The 18,893-nt window shown below is 42.6% G+C and overlaps 1 protein-coding gene across 2 annotated transcripts in view; it reads right to left on the bottom strand.

Moving 5' to 3' along the window:
• Positions 1-18,893, bottom strand: part of MED12L (mediator complex subunit 12L) — a 157,309-nt gene that overhangs the window by 19,174 nt on the left and 119,242 nt on the right. For both annotated transcript variants that reach the window (XM_075715976.1, XM_075715977.1), the window contains 14 exons: positions 18,166-18,307; positions 17,187-17,307; positions 16,366-16,467; positions 14,693-14,806; positions 11,239-11,438; positions 10,503-10,691; positions 9,446-9,520; positions 9,133-9,323; positions 8,644-8,805; positions 5,861-5,972; positions 4,536-4,625; positions 1,803-1,912; positions 1,171-1,306; positions 489-650 (listed from right to left, as the gene is read on the bottom strand). In XM_075715976.1, the coding sequence (XP_075572091.1) occupies positions 489-650; positions 1,171-1,306; positions 1,803-1,912; positions 4,536-4,625; positions 5,861-5,972; positions 8,644-8,805; positions 9,133-9,323; positions 9,446-9,520; positions 10,503-10,691; positions 11,239-11,438; positions 14,693-14,806; positions 16,366-16,467; positions 17,187-17,307; positions 18,166-18,307 (1,906 nt within the window). The remainder of the gene's footprint in view (positions 1-488; positions 651-1,170; positions 1,307-1,802; positions 1,913-4,535; positions 4,626-5,860; positions 5,973-8,643; positions 8,806-9,132; positions 9,324-9,445; positions 9,521-10,502; positions 10,692-11,238; positions 11,439-14,692; positions 14,807-16,365; positions 16,468-17,186; positions 17,308-18,165; positions 18,308-18,893) is intronic.

Genomic DNA, 18,893 nt, shown 5'->3' with positions numbered 1-18,893 from the left:
GCTGCCGCAGGGGTGGTGATGCTGCTGCATGGTGCCAGTCACACGAGGCTGCTCGAGCCCCTTCGGCTGGGGTTGAACAACTCCCTGCCTGCCTCTCTCTAAGCCCACTCCAGGTTTCACACGCTGCCGGAGAATTTTCACAGGGATCACGCAAACAAAAACCGTGCAAAATTATTTGGAGCAGGAATACATCTGATACCAAAAAGCGGTCTGTCGTTTGCAACTATTTTTTAAAGGTATTACTCTACGAGCCCAGCGTTCCTCACTTTTGGCATCGTTGCTCATAGAAAGCCTACGTGCGTAAAAGAGACTGCAGTGCTGTGGCTGAAGCTTTGGTAATGACTGAGAGTGCGTTACAGCACAAGTACAATGCTTTTATGATACCGCATATAAACACATGTACTGCACAAGCTGTACCTCTTTGCTTGAATTTCCTATGCTCCAAAAATCGTGGCAAAACTGAGATGAAAGCAAACGTTTACTCTTGCCTGTTTCTTATCAATGGAGTCAAATCCTGCAATTTTGTTCCCCTTGGTGTCGATCAAGGATCCCATTGGCTCACAAGTAATAATATCACACGTCTGCTTTGGCAAAGGGAGCAGCTGGCGAACCTTGTCAATGCTTTCTGACCGCTTGTCTCCCAGCTCTTTCTGGAGAATAAATACATCGATCAGTCAAAGAGAAGGGGGGTGGGGGGGAAAGGAAGAGAAACCTTGCACTGCTTTCACTATTAGAAAATGTCCAGTTTCTGGATGAACCACTTCCTTGTACTTTTACTAAATTTAAACAAGTAGCTTTGCAAGGGGTTTTTTTTGTTTTCTTTTCTTTTTTTTTAAGAATCTAAGTTATCTTTTCATGTCTCATTTAAATAGAACGTAGAAAGTATGTAATACAAATTTAGTGTCTCAAACATGAATAAAAGCCACTAAGTATCTTGCAGGGTCCCTAAATATGCAATTTTATACAAAGAAAATACTAGAAGACTGTCTTCCCACCCCCACAATCCTGTATTTTTATTTTCTTCTTTTTCTCCTTGTTATCACTAGTGCTGTTTCAGTCTCTCCTCTTTTTCCAAGAGGCCTTCCCAGACGCTAGAAATGACAGGACTAGAAGATGAGCACAGAATGCGATTCAAAAGACATGCTGAAAACGACAAGACGTAACGCTTACTTTCAATTTTTTCACTAAATTCATGTAAGCCCTCTTGTTTTCCTCGGGCCCTCCTTGTGAAGCGTTTGACAAGTCGGAGGCAAGCGTCCCGTTGATGAGGACGCCCAGCATATCCAGCACGGTTGTGAACAACTCGCTGAGAGTAAAGACAAGCATTACCCCGAGGAACTGTCGACTGCCAAGAGAGCCAGGGACAGATATTCGCGGCAAAGGCTACAGACGCACTTCTTTAGACAAGCGGGGTTTTTGGGGGCTTTCTGCATACACACGCATCAGCTTGCATGCGTAAGCCCCAGTGTATACATGCAGGTGGACTGTCAAGACGCACACACAAATCGTATTACAAACCCCATCCCAGAGCCACAGACAGCACAAACTGCTAACAGACAGTCATTAGGAATTACAGGCTCCGACTTAGGAAAGCGCTCAGCGCATGCTTGTTAAGGAAGAGTGCAAACAGAGGCTCCAGTGCTTTCCGAAACAGAGGTGCTCCCAACCAAGACCAGCACTGAGACGTAAGTTGCACTCAAGCAGTAATAGGATAATAGTAAGAAAAAATTTACAATAACATACATGCAATCTAAACTTAAAAGCAGTAAGGACATGAATTAGCTTAAGTAGCGCAGACATACTTGTTGGTCTGCATATCAACAGTTCCCGAAGTGATTATCTGGAGGAGCAGAAGCGCCCAGTCTGTGGTCCACTGGGTACTCCTCTGCACGGTATCGAACATGCCACCTACCTGCAAAATAACACAGCAGACAGCAAGGCTCTGCATACATCTCACAGATGCATACTTCCCTTATCGTATGTACTACTTATGAGTAAAACTGCTATCCAGTCCCACGAGCTCTTGTGTGCTGAATGCCATCTTGAAGTGCTGACTTCACATAACTTTTCCTCCCCACCCCATCCTCCCAGCAAAAAGCTTCTCCTACGAAGGAACTATAGGAAAGCAAAATATTATTGCACTGCTCTTTCAGTTTCATATCTTCACTTTCATGTTTGATGCAACAAACTGAAGTCCGTGAAAAAATTCTCAGAACTGAAAAGGTGCTAGTTATCACTTGGCTCCCACACCCAAAAATTAGACAATCATGTCCAATGCAAAGAGAAAAAAATCTGAACAACAACATAGCATTGATTGAAAATGAAAACTGCTGAATGATACATTTTACCCTATGAACAATTTTTCACTATTTCTGCCAGTATAGCATGATACTGTAAAATATGCCCTGGCTTTCAGAAGGAGCTCTTTTACCAAAACGCACCCTTCAAAGGACCAAATTGTAGGAACACAAGATACCTGCTCAGGTTGCAAGCCTGACTACCAAACTGGTCAGAAGAGAGTCCACCCCCCAAATTTCAAAGGTACAACACTTCTAGCTAACGAAAGCACAGCTCAAGCCTTCAGACAGTGACAACCCTGTAAATGAGAAAACACCTCCCTGTCGCACACAGGATGCCCGGGAGCTCACGTCAAAACGCCGCCGCTCTTCCCTTACTGCTGCACTGCAGCCCAGGGTCTTCCTACTCTACCATGATGCTACTGTCAGCTTCGCAGTTTTGCACATTATCCCTGCACCCAGTATCTCCATCAAATCATCTTTCCTGACGTTTCCCACTTCACAACTTTAAAAAAAAAAAAAAAATTTTTTGTCAGGTTTATAATTACTCTAAATCCCCTCACTGTTTGTGCTTGTAGTTGTTTCACTTCACACATTTGTTCCCCATGCTTAAAGCTTATTTCAGGGTTGTGTCTTGCTCAATAAATACAGAGATGGTTTCAATTCTCAGTACCCCCTTTTAGCTCCTAAACCTTGCTGAGTTTGTAAAGAAGATCACTCCCCGAAATACGTAAGTGGTTTATGGTTTACAAAAGGATAAAATCTTGCTGCTTTAATAATGAAACAAATATTGCCCGTATCAAGAGTTCTCCTGACCCATGACAAAGTGCATGTCTCCTCGGTGCTGAGTGGCAGGTGATAGCTGCTGTACTGTAAGTGCAGCCACAGCAATCCCAAAGCTGGTCACAGCTGGCTCAAGACCCTCAGCCTGGACCAGCGGCAGCGTAAGGCTGCGGTTACCCCTCTGCTTGCACAGCCACATCTCAGCAGCCTCCAAAGAGACGGGAAGAGAACAATGCTGCAGTGTTACTCCTACCTTGGTGCTCTCTCATTTGGCCTTACATGTAGTCTCCACACACCTACTGTGGGCTTTTTGTGTTCAAAAAACGGGTAGAGGTGGCACTTTTGGGACATGGTTTAGTGGGCATGGGGGTGTTGGGGTGATGGTTGGGCTGATGATCTTAGAGGGCCTTTCCAACCTTAGTGATTCCTAGTTTTTACTTTTATTAAAAAATAAGCCAGCCACCAAGCCAGGAAACATGAAATTACTACTCTACCCTTAGCTGGTTTAGTGGTGCCCTTGGTAGTGTTAGGTTAATGGTTGGACTGGATGATCTTAAAGGGCTTTTCCAACCTCAACGATTCTATGATTCTACTGCACTGTGCTAAACGAGCGGCAGTGGCCCTGACATCTGGTACAGAGGTTTTAAGAGATGTGGAACACTGGAGAACTTGATGGAAACTTTCTAAGTTGATTAATACACGTATCTAAGCAGCAGCAACTGAAATTGCACATGTAAGTTAAATAGCCAAATGCTACATTCCCTGGGAGCTCTGAAAGTCTCAACTATATTGACTGCCTAATTCCATAAAACCAACGCTTGTTACATGGGGATAAACCGTCAGTGGACAGCGGCTTTGAATGTCCACAAAAAGGTGATGAATTTCTGAAGTTCCAGGGACACTGAAAGGAAGAAAGCAGCACAAAAGTAAAGCATGAATAAGGTATAGGCTGTCAATCCTATTCATTTTATATGAACAATGCCCAAACCTTACGGCCAGGAGGCATCAGCTGAAACAAGAGCGACAAGGAAGAGCAGAGACGAACGCCGATGGAGCACAGACAAGGGGCTCTGTGTCAGGGCAGAGGGAGGGGGCACCCCCAGCCCTTGCTGCCCCCGGCCAGCCCCACCTGGGGCTACCCCCACGCCCGTGCCTGGCCCAGGAGCCCCAGGTCGGGAGCCCCAGCCTGCCCCACAGCCCTGCCTGGCCATGCCGGGGCTGTGTCTGGCCCTGGCTCCCCTCCCTGGGCCGGACCCGGATCCGTGTCCTGGCACGGCCTCAGCCCGTCCCCATCCCAGCGGAGGGGCCTGAGGCTCGGGGCTGGGAGCTGCCAGCTCTCAGGGGGCCTGGCCCCCGCGGTGCCCTGACGCAGAGCTTCTTGCTCCTTACCACCTACTCCAGAGTAGCTGCTACATCTTTTTATAACATCAGGATAACCACACAAGTTTTTCTTACCAAGTTAAGACGAAGTTGTAGGGCTTCATGCATCATTTGCCTAGCTTTAACGTCATCCTGGTACCGTTCTTCCCTCCAGTTACTAAGGATCTAAGAAAAAGCATTTGATTATGGTTGTCTTCTTCCTGTAAAGGAACGTTCTCCCTTTGAAGTTTAAATATTTGTGACCATTATCTAAAAGGAATCATAAAAGATTATTAACCTTTTTATCCTCATGCCTGTTTAAGGCTTAGAGCAGATCAAGCAAACTAGCAGAGGAAAAAATTAATTGTAAAGAGCTGATAACCTGCTATCAATTGTGTGACTAGATCTTCCTGTTGTTGCAAGAAGAAAATAAGCAGCTTCATTATGCATTTATTAAGAATATTGTTTCAAATGCCCTATTTAACTGTTCGCCATGGGTAAGTAAATAGACCTCTTGCACTGAATGCAGCTTCCCAACGGGATCTCTGGATGAGAAATGACCAGAACCTTAGGGAACCCGGACCTTTCATTTCACTGCATTTCAGGGGAGAACCCATACAGCAAAACAAAAGCCCAACTGCCAGTAATACCAGGGGGAAAAAACATCAAAGGAATGAATTTAACTAGGATGTGGACCTACATCATAGCCTGGGCCTGAGCTGAGAGGCAACATGAGAAAATAACAGCCCTACAGGTAGGAATTTTCACTGTCGCAGTAATTCATAGAAACTAGAGACAGAAAAAAGCAAACATGCACCCACTACACTGGGCACTGTATATATTCACTTTAAAGACAGTCTTAAGGAGCTGTCGTAGGCTGGGACATAAACCAGATGGGAGCAGGAAGTCTAGAGCAGAGCCAGCAGAGGCTGTGAGTAAGCGCAAGCGATCCAAAGGAAGAGCTGGAGGCAATGGACTGGGATTGGTGATATTGTTTGCTAAAATATGAAAAACTCTTAATCTGTACCAACTAAAGAAGAAAGTTTCAAACTTTCTTTCAAGAAGAAAGTTTCAAAGTTTCTTCCTAAAGAAGAAAGTTTCAAACTTATAAAAACTTTTTATGATCAAGGTAGAGACTGAGAAGACCGTTCCTCTCAGGACAAACATCTTTTATTGTTTTTACAGGAAAGAAAGGAAATCAGATTCAAGTTCATTATATTTCTCTGTAACAATTTTAGGAAAAAAGATGTATTCACTCTCAAAAAGGAACAAACACCTCCCCATTCTTCCTTCCTTGGACTGTTCCTTGTGGCATACCATTACACTGTAATTTTCCTGGTTTTACACCATCATATACACATAAAATTGATGACACATAAAACATCTACCAAAGGGTGCTCATGGTTATGTGCTTGCTTTACCTGATTAACTTGATTCTGCAGTGATGTTAGAAGCCCTTCCCGTTGCTCATCCTGTCCCTTAAGGCAAGTAAGCACCAATGAAAGGAAAGGTTGCTGACTCAAAAGAGACATGCTTTGAGAGAGGCAAACACAGAAGTCAATTAGTAAAGTTATTTTGATACTTCCCATCCTCACTCCCTTCCTTGTTTTGTCTACTTCTTTTTCCCCTAGAAGTGGCATTGCCTGCATCTATGTCTGTTTCTGTTTTAGTAAATTAAAGCCTTGCCAGGCGAATTAGAAGAACATGCACGTAGGAAGGCAGAGCACCAGCTGGTAAAAATGCAGACATTACGCATGTCATTACTAAGAACCCACCTAGCTCAGGGCACTGAATGACAGAGAATTGCATGGACACTCAAAGGCCTGACTCCGAAACAGAACATGTTATTTGAAGACTACTTTGATTAACCAGGGATATAATTTTAGCAGAGATTAGACAGCTGAAGTTTCTAATCCATGTCAGTGGTCTGAAGTGAATCCCAGGGAAGTTTCCCCTACAAGCACTGATTAGATTGACAGCTGCCTAAATTCCACTAGAATTCTAACATGGACTTAGAGTAATTACACTGAGATGCAGCTTTAGCTGGTTGTAGGAGACATGCCATACCAATGCAAGGGCTATCAGACTTCTTTAATTTTTTTTTTTAGATGAATATGTATCCATTATAAACATAAAATTAAGACAAACTGGAAGAAATACATGAAGATAAATTTGGAAGTACAATATGTGAAGTAGAAGAGAAGTTAAAAATGTCAGCAAAGGGATTTGAGTGACAGCTCATGCAATGATTTTTGCAGTTTCAGGTACGTAAGCTCCTTGAAAATTGCACGCATCTGTAAACACAATATAAGTACATATCCACACATACGCGTGTGTATTTATTACAAGTATTCATTTCAACAGTTATTTTCATTTGGCATTTAACTTGACTTCAACAATTTAGGTGACAATTAGTATAAAGGAATGGAAAAATCCCAAGGTCCCATAAAAGGACCAAAATAGAAAGTCTGCATTTTCAAAAGTCATGTTAAACAGTGATTTTTCAGAGTTTAGGAACAACATGGCAGGAACACCTCTTCATTTTCTCATTAATTTCCATTAAAAAAAAATTACAGTTTGCAAGACGGTTACTATTGCAATTGCTATCCCTGCTACACAAAGCAGAGTGTGAAAAAAGAAAAAGAGATCTTATATACGCTCTATAAGTATCATTGGTTTTGTCACTCACAGAGCAGTAGTATTTGTTTTTGAGCAAGAGATTGAAAAGCTTCAAAAAGCACACAAGGAAGTAATTTGTTGTTACAACCAGAACAACTTTGTAAATGCTTTTACTTCTGTGCATAGGAACCACCGTGGAGGAAGGGCTTGACAATTTCTACAGGCGTTTTATGTCGTCTTTGAAAGAGGCTTAGTTTAGATTTTCTACGCTAGAGCTTTCCTGTAGGAAAAGAAACGGAAGACCGAGAGAGGGTCCATATTCCCTTCTACTGATGCGAATAGCAAGAGAGCCAGTGAATAATGGAAAAGTGCCGAAATGCTCAGAAACGCCTCACAAAGAGATCTGGGAAGCAAGATGTCTTTTTTATCTAACAACAGATCAAGCAGGTACTACAAATGAATTAGAAGGACAAGGAAGAGATGGATTCATAAAGCTAACACAAAGCGTCCTTAACTCAAACACTGAGCATGGCAAACAGAACTTCTATAGGTCGATATATCACATAGGCAGCTTATTAAAGAAACAGCCCAGATGAACTAGGAGGGTCCAGCACAACACAGAGTAATGGGCATACTGCAATTATGACAGAAAGAAAAAAATAAATCTTCCAAGCTTAAAGGGAAAATAAGCTATGTGGAAGAGGCTGGAAAATAGCAGTAGATTTAAAAGTCTCCACAGAATTTAATGACAACCATAAGTCAAAATCAACATGTGCAACACAAGTTTGTAAGAGCACTACAAAGTGGCAAAGCCCAGTTACTGGTCCCACTCTCAGGGAAAGTACACTGCGTGAACAACGTCGAAGGTGATCGAAAAGACAATGCACGCTAGTAACACGTAAGAACAAGAAGCTTATGGTGGGACCATATACAACAATCAAAAACCACAAGCCTTTAAGAAGTGATTTGTTTTTTTGAACAACTGTACTTTGTAAGAACTTCACAAAAAGGAAGATGGTTGGTATCTGAAGCTAAGAGACCTTCTTGTGTATAGTGTTCAACATCATTTCTGTCATAACTCTTAATAAAGTACCAAGACATTATAGGAACTGTGGAAGAATATTTTACTAAAGGTATATCAATAACCACTAAGTCATTAAAATTCTCATGTGTTCGGAAGTTTAGAGATGAGCTTAAGCTTAATTCCCAACAGGAATTAAGTGGCATCTTACAACAATTATGGGATCTTAATGGCGGATCTTAATGGCAAGAAAAGTGTCTCACTGCCATAGAAGGGAAGAGACAACAAGCTCCCCGACTACTCTTTTAAATCACTAACATTTCCCACCACCAAGCTGCAGAATAGCTGCTGGAAGATGTGGTACAAAGCTTTCACATTTCTTCCTCTGAAACCAGTGATATTTCTTCAGACTAAATGAAACCTGAACCTTGTTTGGGGTTGATAACTTTTGGCTCCACAAAAGTGAACCAATGAGGTTCTGTGAAGGTAAAATCCAGTCCTCAGTATACTCCTCCTTCAAAAATACCTTTCAGCTCTGCGTACAGGGATTTCCCAAGGTCGTACCTTTTTTGTTTCTGTCTATCTCTTTCCTTCTTAGAAGATGACCCCAAATGCTGACCTTTCTCCAGCTCCTCTCCCGCAGCTTTCAAGACCCTACCTTGAACTGAGGTAGGCAGTTTTGCAATCAAGGGAGCCACCAGCCACACTCCTCGCCGCTCAGACGAACTAGAAGTAGAACAAACTTATTTCAGCCGAAATATCCACATAGTTTTGCAACCACTATTAGCTGTTATAAGACTGAACTGCTTTAATAAAGCAGTTGACACAATGCATCTGGAGTAAACTACTGTGGACTGAGCAGTCACAATTTCTGGTTTCCAGAAAATTCAAGAATAGCAATTATATTTATTGTTAAACAAAAGTAAATAGAAGTAACCTTCAGGTAACTCATTTCTGCACATTCCTGTTTCAAGTGCAAAAAAGTCTAGGCAATCTACACATAGTTAAGCATCATGTTGGCTAAAACGATTAAAAAGGTGCTACAAAAAATACCTTAGGAATGTCTTTTTACCATTCTGTCTTGTATTACTTGTGTCAGCATTTCCAACAGAGTTTGGATTGAAGAGGCCTATACCAGAGTTAGAAGAGTTATTGTTTAGATCAGCGGATTGCTGAAACACCTCTATTGTCGCCTTTGCAATATTATCCAACAAGCTGTTCATTTCAGCCACAGACCCAGAACCCTACAGTAAAACATAAGTAAACTAGCACATTCATGGTATGCTTGCTCATGGACTACGTTAAAATTTAACATACTTTTTTTCATTAAATATTTACATAAGAAAGTTTGAAAACAAATACTCACAGGCTCCTTCATGCACTGTTTGATCATTAGTTGCAGCTCCAACCAAGACTGCCGGAGAGTCCACTGATCTAAGTTCTAGGTAAGAATTAACATTATAAATACACATCAACACTTTACAGGTCTGAAGAAAAAATAATAAATCTCATAATTGCATACATTACACGCAAAAGCCTCATCTTAGAAGCAGATCAGCACAGTCACTACTCTTTTTAATAGCCTAATATAATCCCAAAATATCAGACCTATTAAAGAATGCACATTAACTTCCAAATCTTTGCAGCTAAATATCGTTACTCAATACTTTTAACTGTGCAACTTTTCTGAATAAAAGTCTTGCTCTCTGCAAAATCTGAGTTTAGTTACACATAAATATGGAAAACATAATTCGCTCTTTCATTAGTAATTGCATTAATCCATGGCATTGCCATCCAAGTGGACATGTTTGTATTTAGCACAAGGCCACCTAGACACAATTAAAGTAAACGCAGCAGTTGAAGCGATTATTTTGCAGGGCAATGATCACCGTTTGTCCTGGTCTAGATATTGCCAACTTGATTCTTCACAGGTCTATTCCAAGAAAATCCATTTTGTAGTTTAAGAAATGAAGTGTCCCTAATGCAGCTGAATTTGAAGAAATGATCCGGTTAGGACTGTCCGTGAAGGCGTTTGAGCCTTTTCCACAGAGTAGGAGCGTCTGTCACCACAGAACGGTCACAGGTGCCTACAGTGGGCACCTCCCCCTAAGCAGCCCTAAAAGCAGCTCCCCTTTCAGGGGCTTCCTAATGACTGACAACGATGAACAGCAATGATGAGCGTGCTGCACGCTTGTTTCCTCCGTACTGTGGAATCACAAGTAAGGAGACACCAGACAGACGTCGCACTATAAAATGTTAACACAGAGACTGGGGATCCTGAGCACCTACAATCTTTAAAGAAGAATCTAATGCTAGATTGCACCAGGAACTGCAAATCCATGTCACTTGGTGGTGCTGCTGAATGACAGCTTAAGAGTCAGTGCATCACCGGTAGTTTTTCCACCTTTTCCCCACTGCATTACCTGAAGTATGCGTTTGATATGCTGCCTCTGAGGGTTATCACCCTCGGTGCATTCTTTAATACCATGAGGATAACAGATAAGTTGAAGGAGTTTCTGTGCTTGTTTGTTTGAAAGAACGGGATCCAAAATAAGATCTTTGTCTGTGCACAGCCTCTCGGGTTCTTTTAAGCAATGCTCTCCAACCCATTCCTGTAAGTAATCAGATAACAGATTCACAAGATGGTTTCAAGGCAATATTAACTTTTGGTAAGCTAAACAGAAAAGTGATTTTTCCATATGCAAAACTTGAAGTCAACTATGGTTCATGCAACATGTGAGATTAGAAACATCTTCTCTCACTCAGTACCACCTGAAAGTATAAGACTGTTAAAAGGTTCTCCAAAATTAATTTGTTCTGTACTTCGAAAGCAACTTTGCAATAAAACAAATGTTACTGCAAAAGCACTTTGAGCAGACAGCTGATGGAGTGGTCCCTACTGCCTTCAAAGTGCTCAAGACTCAGACAGGAAAAACACCTCAATTCTGATAGAGCATAGGGAGATGCTAATAACTAACTAAAGCAATTTTTTCCCCCCAATAACATACTACTCCTTGTATAAATTGTCCAAATCAGGAAACCCAAACAGAAAAATATTGAAACACCTCAACACTCATTTTGCACCAAAATATATGTTACACTGTTCAGATAAAATAAAGTTTCTCCAAATGAAGACAGAAGAGTAGTTCTAGAGATTACCTGCTGGCAAATTGTTCTTAGCACATATCTAGCATACTCGCTCAAACTAGCAGTTTCTATGGAAACAGCTTTTCCGCATGGTTTCAAAGTGTGAGAGGAACCCCAGATTTCATCCTCATTGAGTTCATCTAGTAAGTCTCTCATATGGAAGTCTTCACTCTTCAAGGAGTTGACATTGCTGCTGCCAATTTCAGCGTCGCCTGTACAGCAGAAGCACAGAAGCACGGGGTGAACTTTTACCCAAGCCCCCGTGCCCCCAGACCGCTTACCCGCCGAGGGACGTCTTTGGAGGCACAGGCCCGCTGAGGAGTAAAGCAGGAGTGAGGCAGTGGCATTCAAAAAGGGCAGCACTAACTGACTCTGAAAATCACCATCATGTTCAAGTACTGCCCACTTGTTTCATTTTGCATAGCATCTTTTTAATGGATATTTCGGAAGTAGGAAAAGGTTTATATAAAATCAAACACAAATAAAGCTGCTATGTGCTCGACAGGGAAAGGTCTGTGAGCGTACGGAATTGCTTTGGCAGATAAGGAAGAGTTGGGTTACTCGGTCTTCTCAGATGTCCCCTTTCCAAGTCTGTCCTACTTTGATTTATTAACACTCCATACATTAAGAGACAAGTTTTGAGCAGCGGCCCCTTAGCCCACCTTACTACGAACTTCTTGACAAGAGAGATTGATCTTGCTGGGAACGGAAAAGGGCAGAGAACGCTGAGGGAGCCTGGCAAACACTGGTGAGCACCTTCTCTCTGCAAGGCACCGGCACAGCTCTATGACCACCTGAAACCAACCAGGGCAACTGGAGAAGCGAGGAAAAATACTTCGGACGCAAAAAAATCAGACCTGTAGCAGTTCACATTTTACATGTTTACTGGCCTGAAACGTTGGACAACGAAGAAGATGCAACCATAGCGTGTAGTAGTGAGGAAAACAGCCCAAACTGCTGCACATAGTAATACCCTAGAGCCTGTGAGGCCATCCAGGAGCGTGCATGGTGACAGCCTGCATGAGAAGCGGGCTGACATAGCCTAATGTTTTAAGTCAGCAGAAATTCCTGTGGACCTTCACTGATGCACCGCATATGATAGTCATCCCTTAGAAAACCCCTCAGTTTACTACATAGATCAAGGGCTAACATGACGTGACAAGGCTCACTGGCTTGCTTCAGCTGTTCAAACACACATTCACACCGGGGCCTCTGGTTACACATATGCTAGGATCTTTTGCTAAGATCTACGACTAACAGCGAAATATTTCAAGCTACCGCACCAAGGACACTGACAGCCTTTCAGCAGCTGTGGCCACATCCCCAGACTACTACACATTTACACAGAGTGCTCAAAACACCACGGTGCACTGGGTCCTCCTGCACGCTCAGTTCTCCCCGTCACCGTTTCTGTGTTCCCTGGTACTGCATTACCCTGGAGGAAAAAAATGAGGGTTTAGTAGAGTTACTGCCAAGAAAAACAGCCAACACTGGTGTTTGTGCTGCTTTAGAGTTACGCCTATGTAAACAGCATACAATCCTTTTCTTGACAAGACTGAACTTTTATTGAACAGTCTATCAAAAGCAGAGCCCCGACTCACTGTGACAGACCAGCCTGCACCCCGACAGCATGTCCCGGCGGGCAGCAGCGGTGGCCGTCACCCAACAGCACACACTTCACCCCCGAGCCCTCGCCAGCTCCGCACGGCTGGCCCGGCACGCTCACCCAGCTCTCCACCATGGCAGGCATGCTCCTGCCCCATCTCCTCTGCGCAGCCCATTGCAGCACAAGGCATCAACTCCTTGCAGAGAGGGGAGAGACTGAATAAACAGCGTTGTCACCCATGGGACAGAACAGAAATGATTTTTAAGTAGGCCAATAGCAAAACAGTAGAACATACCCTGAGAAGTGAGAGCAGTTATAATCCCTCTGTTCCTCCAAACCCAGGCAAATCCAAAAACCCCCGTACCACTGCCCCAGTGGCTGGCAGAGCAGACACATCAAGCCCTGCAGAATGCAAAGCCTGGGACAAGCTGATTGCGAAGAGCGTGGGAAACAAGCGGACGTACGTCTGTGCCCAACGCAGGTGAGCAGACGGCAGCAGCAAACAGCCCATCCACACCCTCCCTGCACTCAAGCATCTTACGAGCTTGTGCGTGCAGCCATATCAAGCCCAAATGTGTACCCATGAAGGACAAGAGGGAAGAACCTGGCAGGCAAATAATACGATGAAGAGATCGATCCCAAGCCACACATGAAGCTAAAGCCATCCCAGAACGCTTTGATAAAGCGTGTCAAGATTTAATACACCCTAGAGCAGTTGACTGCAGCACCGTCTTTCATTGTGGGTAGAGATTTTTTTTTAACACAGATTTCTACTGACAAAGCTTCCTCAGCACAGAACTGAAACAGCTATCATTTATCTGATGCTTTTCCTCAGCAAATCAAGTACAATTTTTAAATAACTAATGCAGGGTGCCAAGAAGAGACATCTCCAAATATAACATTTTGAGTATAGGAGGAGATGAGCTGCAGTGAAGGCACAATGAAACTGTGTGTCCAGATTTTCCTTCATACCACCCTGCACCAGACCCCATCCAAACCACGTCCCTGCATAGAGACGAAACAAGTGTTCACACGACACACCATTAATGAAGAAAAATAGCAAATCTCAGCACTCTGAATAGCAAGAGAACACAGGTAACGGCCATAAACGTGTTTCAAACTCACTCTCAAATCCATCAGTCCATCCCAGATAGCTAACATCTCTCCCAATATAGTCACATAATTAAGGATCATGGGATTTTTAAAACAGTTCTGAGACATTGGCCAACAGAGAATATAATAATGGCACTCTAGCTGGAGGTATACCTCTGTGGGTATGTCCACAACTGGAAGATCTTGCTTGTTTAACTGGACATTTACTTAGCTCCAAAAATACACATCACCATAGGTCACAAGATCTTTAACTGAGCTTAAGCCAAAGCAAAGCTCCACGGGAGTTATTTATTTGGAAAAATAGCACCCGTCATTCGTGGAGAGTTGCTTAGCAGTGATTCTTTTGCAACTTCCACAATGACACACACACGTGGTTTGCGGTAAAACACAGAAAAAGGTGGGAAAAATAATCTGAGACCATATTTCCTCTCTATATTTGAGAGGGACTCACATGAGATTGAAATGTACCGGGACTTTGTGGCGGGGTTAGGGGTCAAAATGTGAAAAAGTCACATCTGCTTAAAGCCTCATCAGCTGGGGCTGACTCACCAGAGAAAAATTCTGTCTCTTGACCTGTGGGGGAAACGCTACTCACATGCTACAGAAGCACGGACAGCATCCACATTTTTTGCCTGTCATCAGGGTTTTCCTTTCCCAGGAGCATTCCCAGGGAAGTGAACTAGCACGATCTGTTTTCTATCCGAATGCTAGAACAAAAACATTAGATATGACTCTGCATAATCTTACCAAGCATCAAAATTGCTTTTAAGACTGCAAACACAGCTCCCACTTCTATACTGTTGTGAGCAGCAGCCAAGAGGTGACGATCACAAGAAGAACGAATTCCCGGAAATAATTTCCCTATGGAAAGAAGAGTAAACCTTGTAGAAAATGTTTGTTATTTACTAGCTAAAATTGCCTTTGTACAAAATCCTTTTCATCTAGAATAGCTACAGAAATACAACAACTGAATGAAGAACTGAATTTTCTGAAATTGAAACTGAAGACCAACAGGTAAGTCATTAAAATCAACTGGGATACACGTTTATGATGTATTAATATCAAAATAAGCTATGATCATTTAAATAGAAAAAGGAGCCTGTCACTTCACGGTGTCCATGTAAATGGTGAATTTAACCACGAGACACTGAAGTGTATTTTGGTTTTGACTTCACAGATTTAGGACATTACTTCCCTCACCTAGTCTTCATAACAAATGAGGCAAAATGAATTAATATAAATGCCTGTTGCACACTTATGCCTAATTCTGCTCAGAAGCAAACTGCAAAAGCAGTCAGCGAGTGCTTTTTCTAACTTGAAGGAGAAGATAAACAGACTGAAAAACAGGGAGGGAGAAAGGAATGATGAATGTCCCACCCTTCTGAGGAGGTTAACTGAGCCGTATGTAAGAAAAGTCTGTAACGTGGTCACATTTTGTTTGGTTTGTACTACTCCTAGAGTTCAGACGTGATTCTTCCTATCCATTCAAACCTTTTTATTTCTAGGGAAGCCTGGGACCACGTAACATATTTCTGTTACTCAGACTGTATTCTTCGCAGCTCTTATTTATTTTGCTCGAATATGCAACAAAAGCTCATTCATTTCTGGTCAAAAAGAAAGTAATATTTTTAGATGGAAGAATTTGACACCACTTAAGAGCTGAAAAAATGTTTTTCTTTCAATTTAATTTTCCCATACATATAGTGTTGCCATCAAATTTGCTTAAACGCTTATAAGTCAAAACACAGTCTTGTTTCCTTTTAATTGTTAGGTGCTTGTTCCTTGCCCTTTTCCTTCCTCTTTTGGTCTGTGGCAAACATACACAGGTCAGACCACAGAGTATTCAAATTTAAAAGGAAAGAGAACTACATTAATGTATTCTGAGAACTAATTTCCTCACGTTTCTTCTGTTGGACTAGATGCTTTATTTTTTTTAGATGCTTTTTATTTTTTCATTTATTATTACTAGATGCTTTACCCTATTTAAAATCACATTTAATTTCAATTTATGTGCAAGGCTACCAAACTGCACAATGAACTATTGGAACAGAACAGTTCTTCTAAATGTATTCCTCTTTGCTGAAGTGTACACAGATGCTGTGTTAAAACTTAATTTTCTTTTTTAAGATGTAATATTAATACAGCTGAGTTTTATGTCAACGTTATGCCACACCTGGGTGGCCAGGTGTTGATAACGAGTAAGTTTCGGCAAACTTCTATAGTTCTACATGCATATAAAACTTTTCCCAAACAAATAAGAATAGTACACATCAACTTTTCACCAGTGAAACATCTGTAATTTTAAACAGGCTGTCATTTCTACATGCACTACGGACATTTTCACACATGAAATCTGAAGCCATCAAACCCCATCTGGGTTCACTTCCTGAAATGAAAGGACCACGCAGCAGGCAGCTTACCTGTTCCCTGGGGAAAGAGGCAGACCTGGGGGGTCCTGAAGAGGTGCAGGAGCAGCCGACAGGTCATCCTCGCCCCAGGCTCAGCATCCGGATCTCCACAGGCTACGGAAGATGGGATGTGGGCATCAGGCATCTGCCCAGGACCTCACAAGTCCCAGTGGCAGGCCTGGAAATGTTCTACCTCACAGCCCCATTTTAAATGGGAACACAATAATTTCATCAACAAGAATCAGCATTTACGGCCTTGAGTCATTAAAAACCAGGAAAGAATAGTATGATTTTTGGTAAGCAAGAGACCTAATTAATGGCAGAAAAGAATACATGGTTAAAATGGCTTTTTTGACAGTCAAAGCAGAAATAAGAAACACAAATCCAAGCAGAAAGTGAAAAGAAATGTGTGAAGTGGCCAACAAAGAGGACCACAGCTACAGTACTCCAGGGCTGGAGGCAAAGACAGTGAGGCCAGGGAGAAAAAGCCAGCATCAGGCAGACTGAGGCCAGAAGGAAACACACGATCCGAGTGGATCCGGCAGACATCTGAGCATACAGCGGAGAGCAGAAGAGAGTCGTGAGCAGAAGGTGAGGCTGCGTAACAGAAAGGGACAGTGCGCCGTCAGCAGCTCTGGTACCACTTGGCACGCGTGGGTTCCCTAACTCGGCGTCGCTCCTTTTGGGAACTGCAGGGACACACGCTGCAACACACAATCGGTGCCATTCCATACAAGAACACAGTTCAGAACACGCTGCTTATTCGATCAGTGGAGATCTCTTAAGAACTCTTAAGTTTTTCATTTTAAGTATTTCTCTCGCTGTTTTCTTACCAGCTGCAAGAAGAGAAGGCAGCGCAACATGCTGCACTACATCTTCCAGAGAAAAGCACTGCCGGGCGATCAGTATAGCAATGAAAGTGGCCAGGGAATCGTGGAACGACAGGTCACTCACCTTGAAGGAAAAACATTGCAAGGCTTCACATAACAGCGCACACACCGCTGCCCCAATTATTAAGGAATTAACTAGAAAAATGAACAGTAAAATGTTTACACGTAAGCATTTGTCTCTACACTTTAATGCATTTCCCAAACATTTCATGGCAAATACTGATAGCTCTTAACTTAGTTTTAACAAACACCTATTTCTAATACCAGAAATTAATTCTGAAATAAAAAATATTAATCTTATAAAAAGCAGAGAAAAATTAATCATTCTATAAAAACTGATAATATCAATACTCATTCCTTAGCTTCAGGACAAGAATATGTCCCCAATGTACACAGCTTCAATCTGGTCCTAAAGCCATGTGTAGTCAAACTATAGATAAATATATGTAATCAGATATTGAGTAACATCAGTCACCATAATCCTGCTGACTTTAACAGGACTACGGTAACTTACACCAGGTGAGTAAGGAACAGCAAAGTGTCCCACCCCTTCTACAATCTAAAAAACCAAAACAGGGTCTTGAAAATAGAGATATTTGCACATCCATCAGCATTTTAGAAAAAGTATGTGGACATGCCTGCTCCTTTCAATGAGTACCTCTGATATTCTGTATAATTCCATAATAAAGAAAAAAAAAATACAAAGAGAAAACTCTAAGCACTTCCCAAATTCTACATTAACCTTGAAGATGTAGGAAAGAATAAAAATCAATCAGGAATCTCATTGAAAGCCTTGAAAACTCAAATGGATACAGGACTAGATTCGTGCTCAGCATTTTGTATTGAACAGAAACCTTACTCTAGTTCTAACACACCCTCGGTAAATAGGTTTAACAGGTACTTCAGAAGATACTGAACTTACATCCACACTGCAAAGCAGATCGTTGAAACCCCAGACATGATTCGAAGAGCAGCAAAGAGCTTTTACGACCCCTAACCACTCTGAGCTAAGCACCGTGCAGCATGCCGTCAGCTCTGCGCAAAGGTTTGCTATGTCATTAATCCTAGGAAAGAAGAGAAAAACTAATACAGAAGCACAGAAGCAAGATATTTTGTAAGCAATAAACACTTAGATCAAAGCAGATCAGTGCGTGGCAGAAGAACCAGAGTTTCCTTACTTAAGGTGGGGGTTTATGTCCAGATGTGACCTATGCTACTGGACATATAACCTAGCGTTACTCAGCTGTGCGCAACTGGAGCATCCGGAAAAGAAACAGTATGCGACTGGTACCCCATAACTTGCATCCACCCAACCTACAGTAGCATAGGGCCTTTATTTTATGTAAACCCTACTTTTGTACGCCCTGCGTCCAGACCAGCTTCCCTACCTGTGCTGAGCTGCCCAGGAAGAGCGCTGGAGCACCCGAACTGCTGCCTGCAGCCCACCACGACAGACGACCTGCCCCTCTACAGGGGCACGCTCTGGCCTTCGCTCAGTGCTGCCGCACGAGCAGCAGCCCCAGCCGCTTTCATGCAAAAATGCCCCAGGGAAGTGGTGGGTGTGTGGTGCCCGTCTCCCCAGCCCCAGGCCACCATTGCTGCAGGAGCCCTCCCTCCCTGTGCCAGGCCAGCACTACTGTTCAGGAGGGA

Source organism: Pelecanus crispus, chromosome 9 (genome assembly GCF_030463565.1).
Source record: "Pelecanus crispus isolate bPelCri1 chromosome 9, bPelCri1.pri, whole genome shotgun sequence".
Lineage (NCBI taxonomy): Eukaryota > Metazoa > Chordata > Aves > Pelecaniformes > Pelecanidae > Pelecanus > Pelecanus crispus.
The sequence above is the reverse complement of the archived record's forward strand: the minus strand, read 5'-3'. Positions and strand labels throughout refer to the sequence as shown.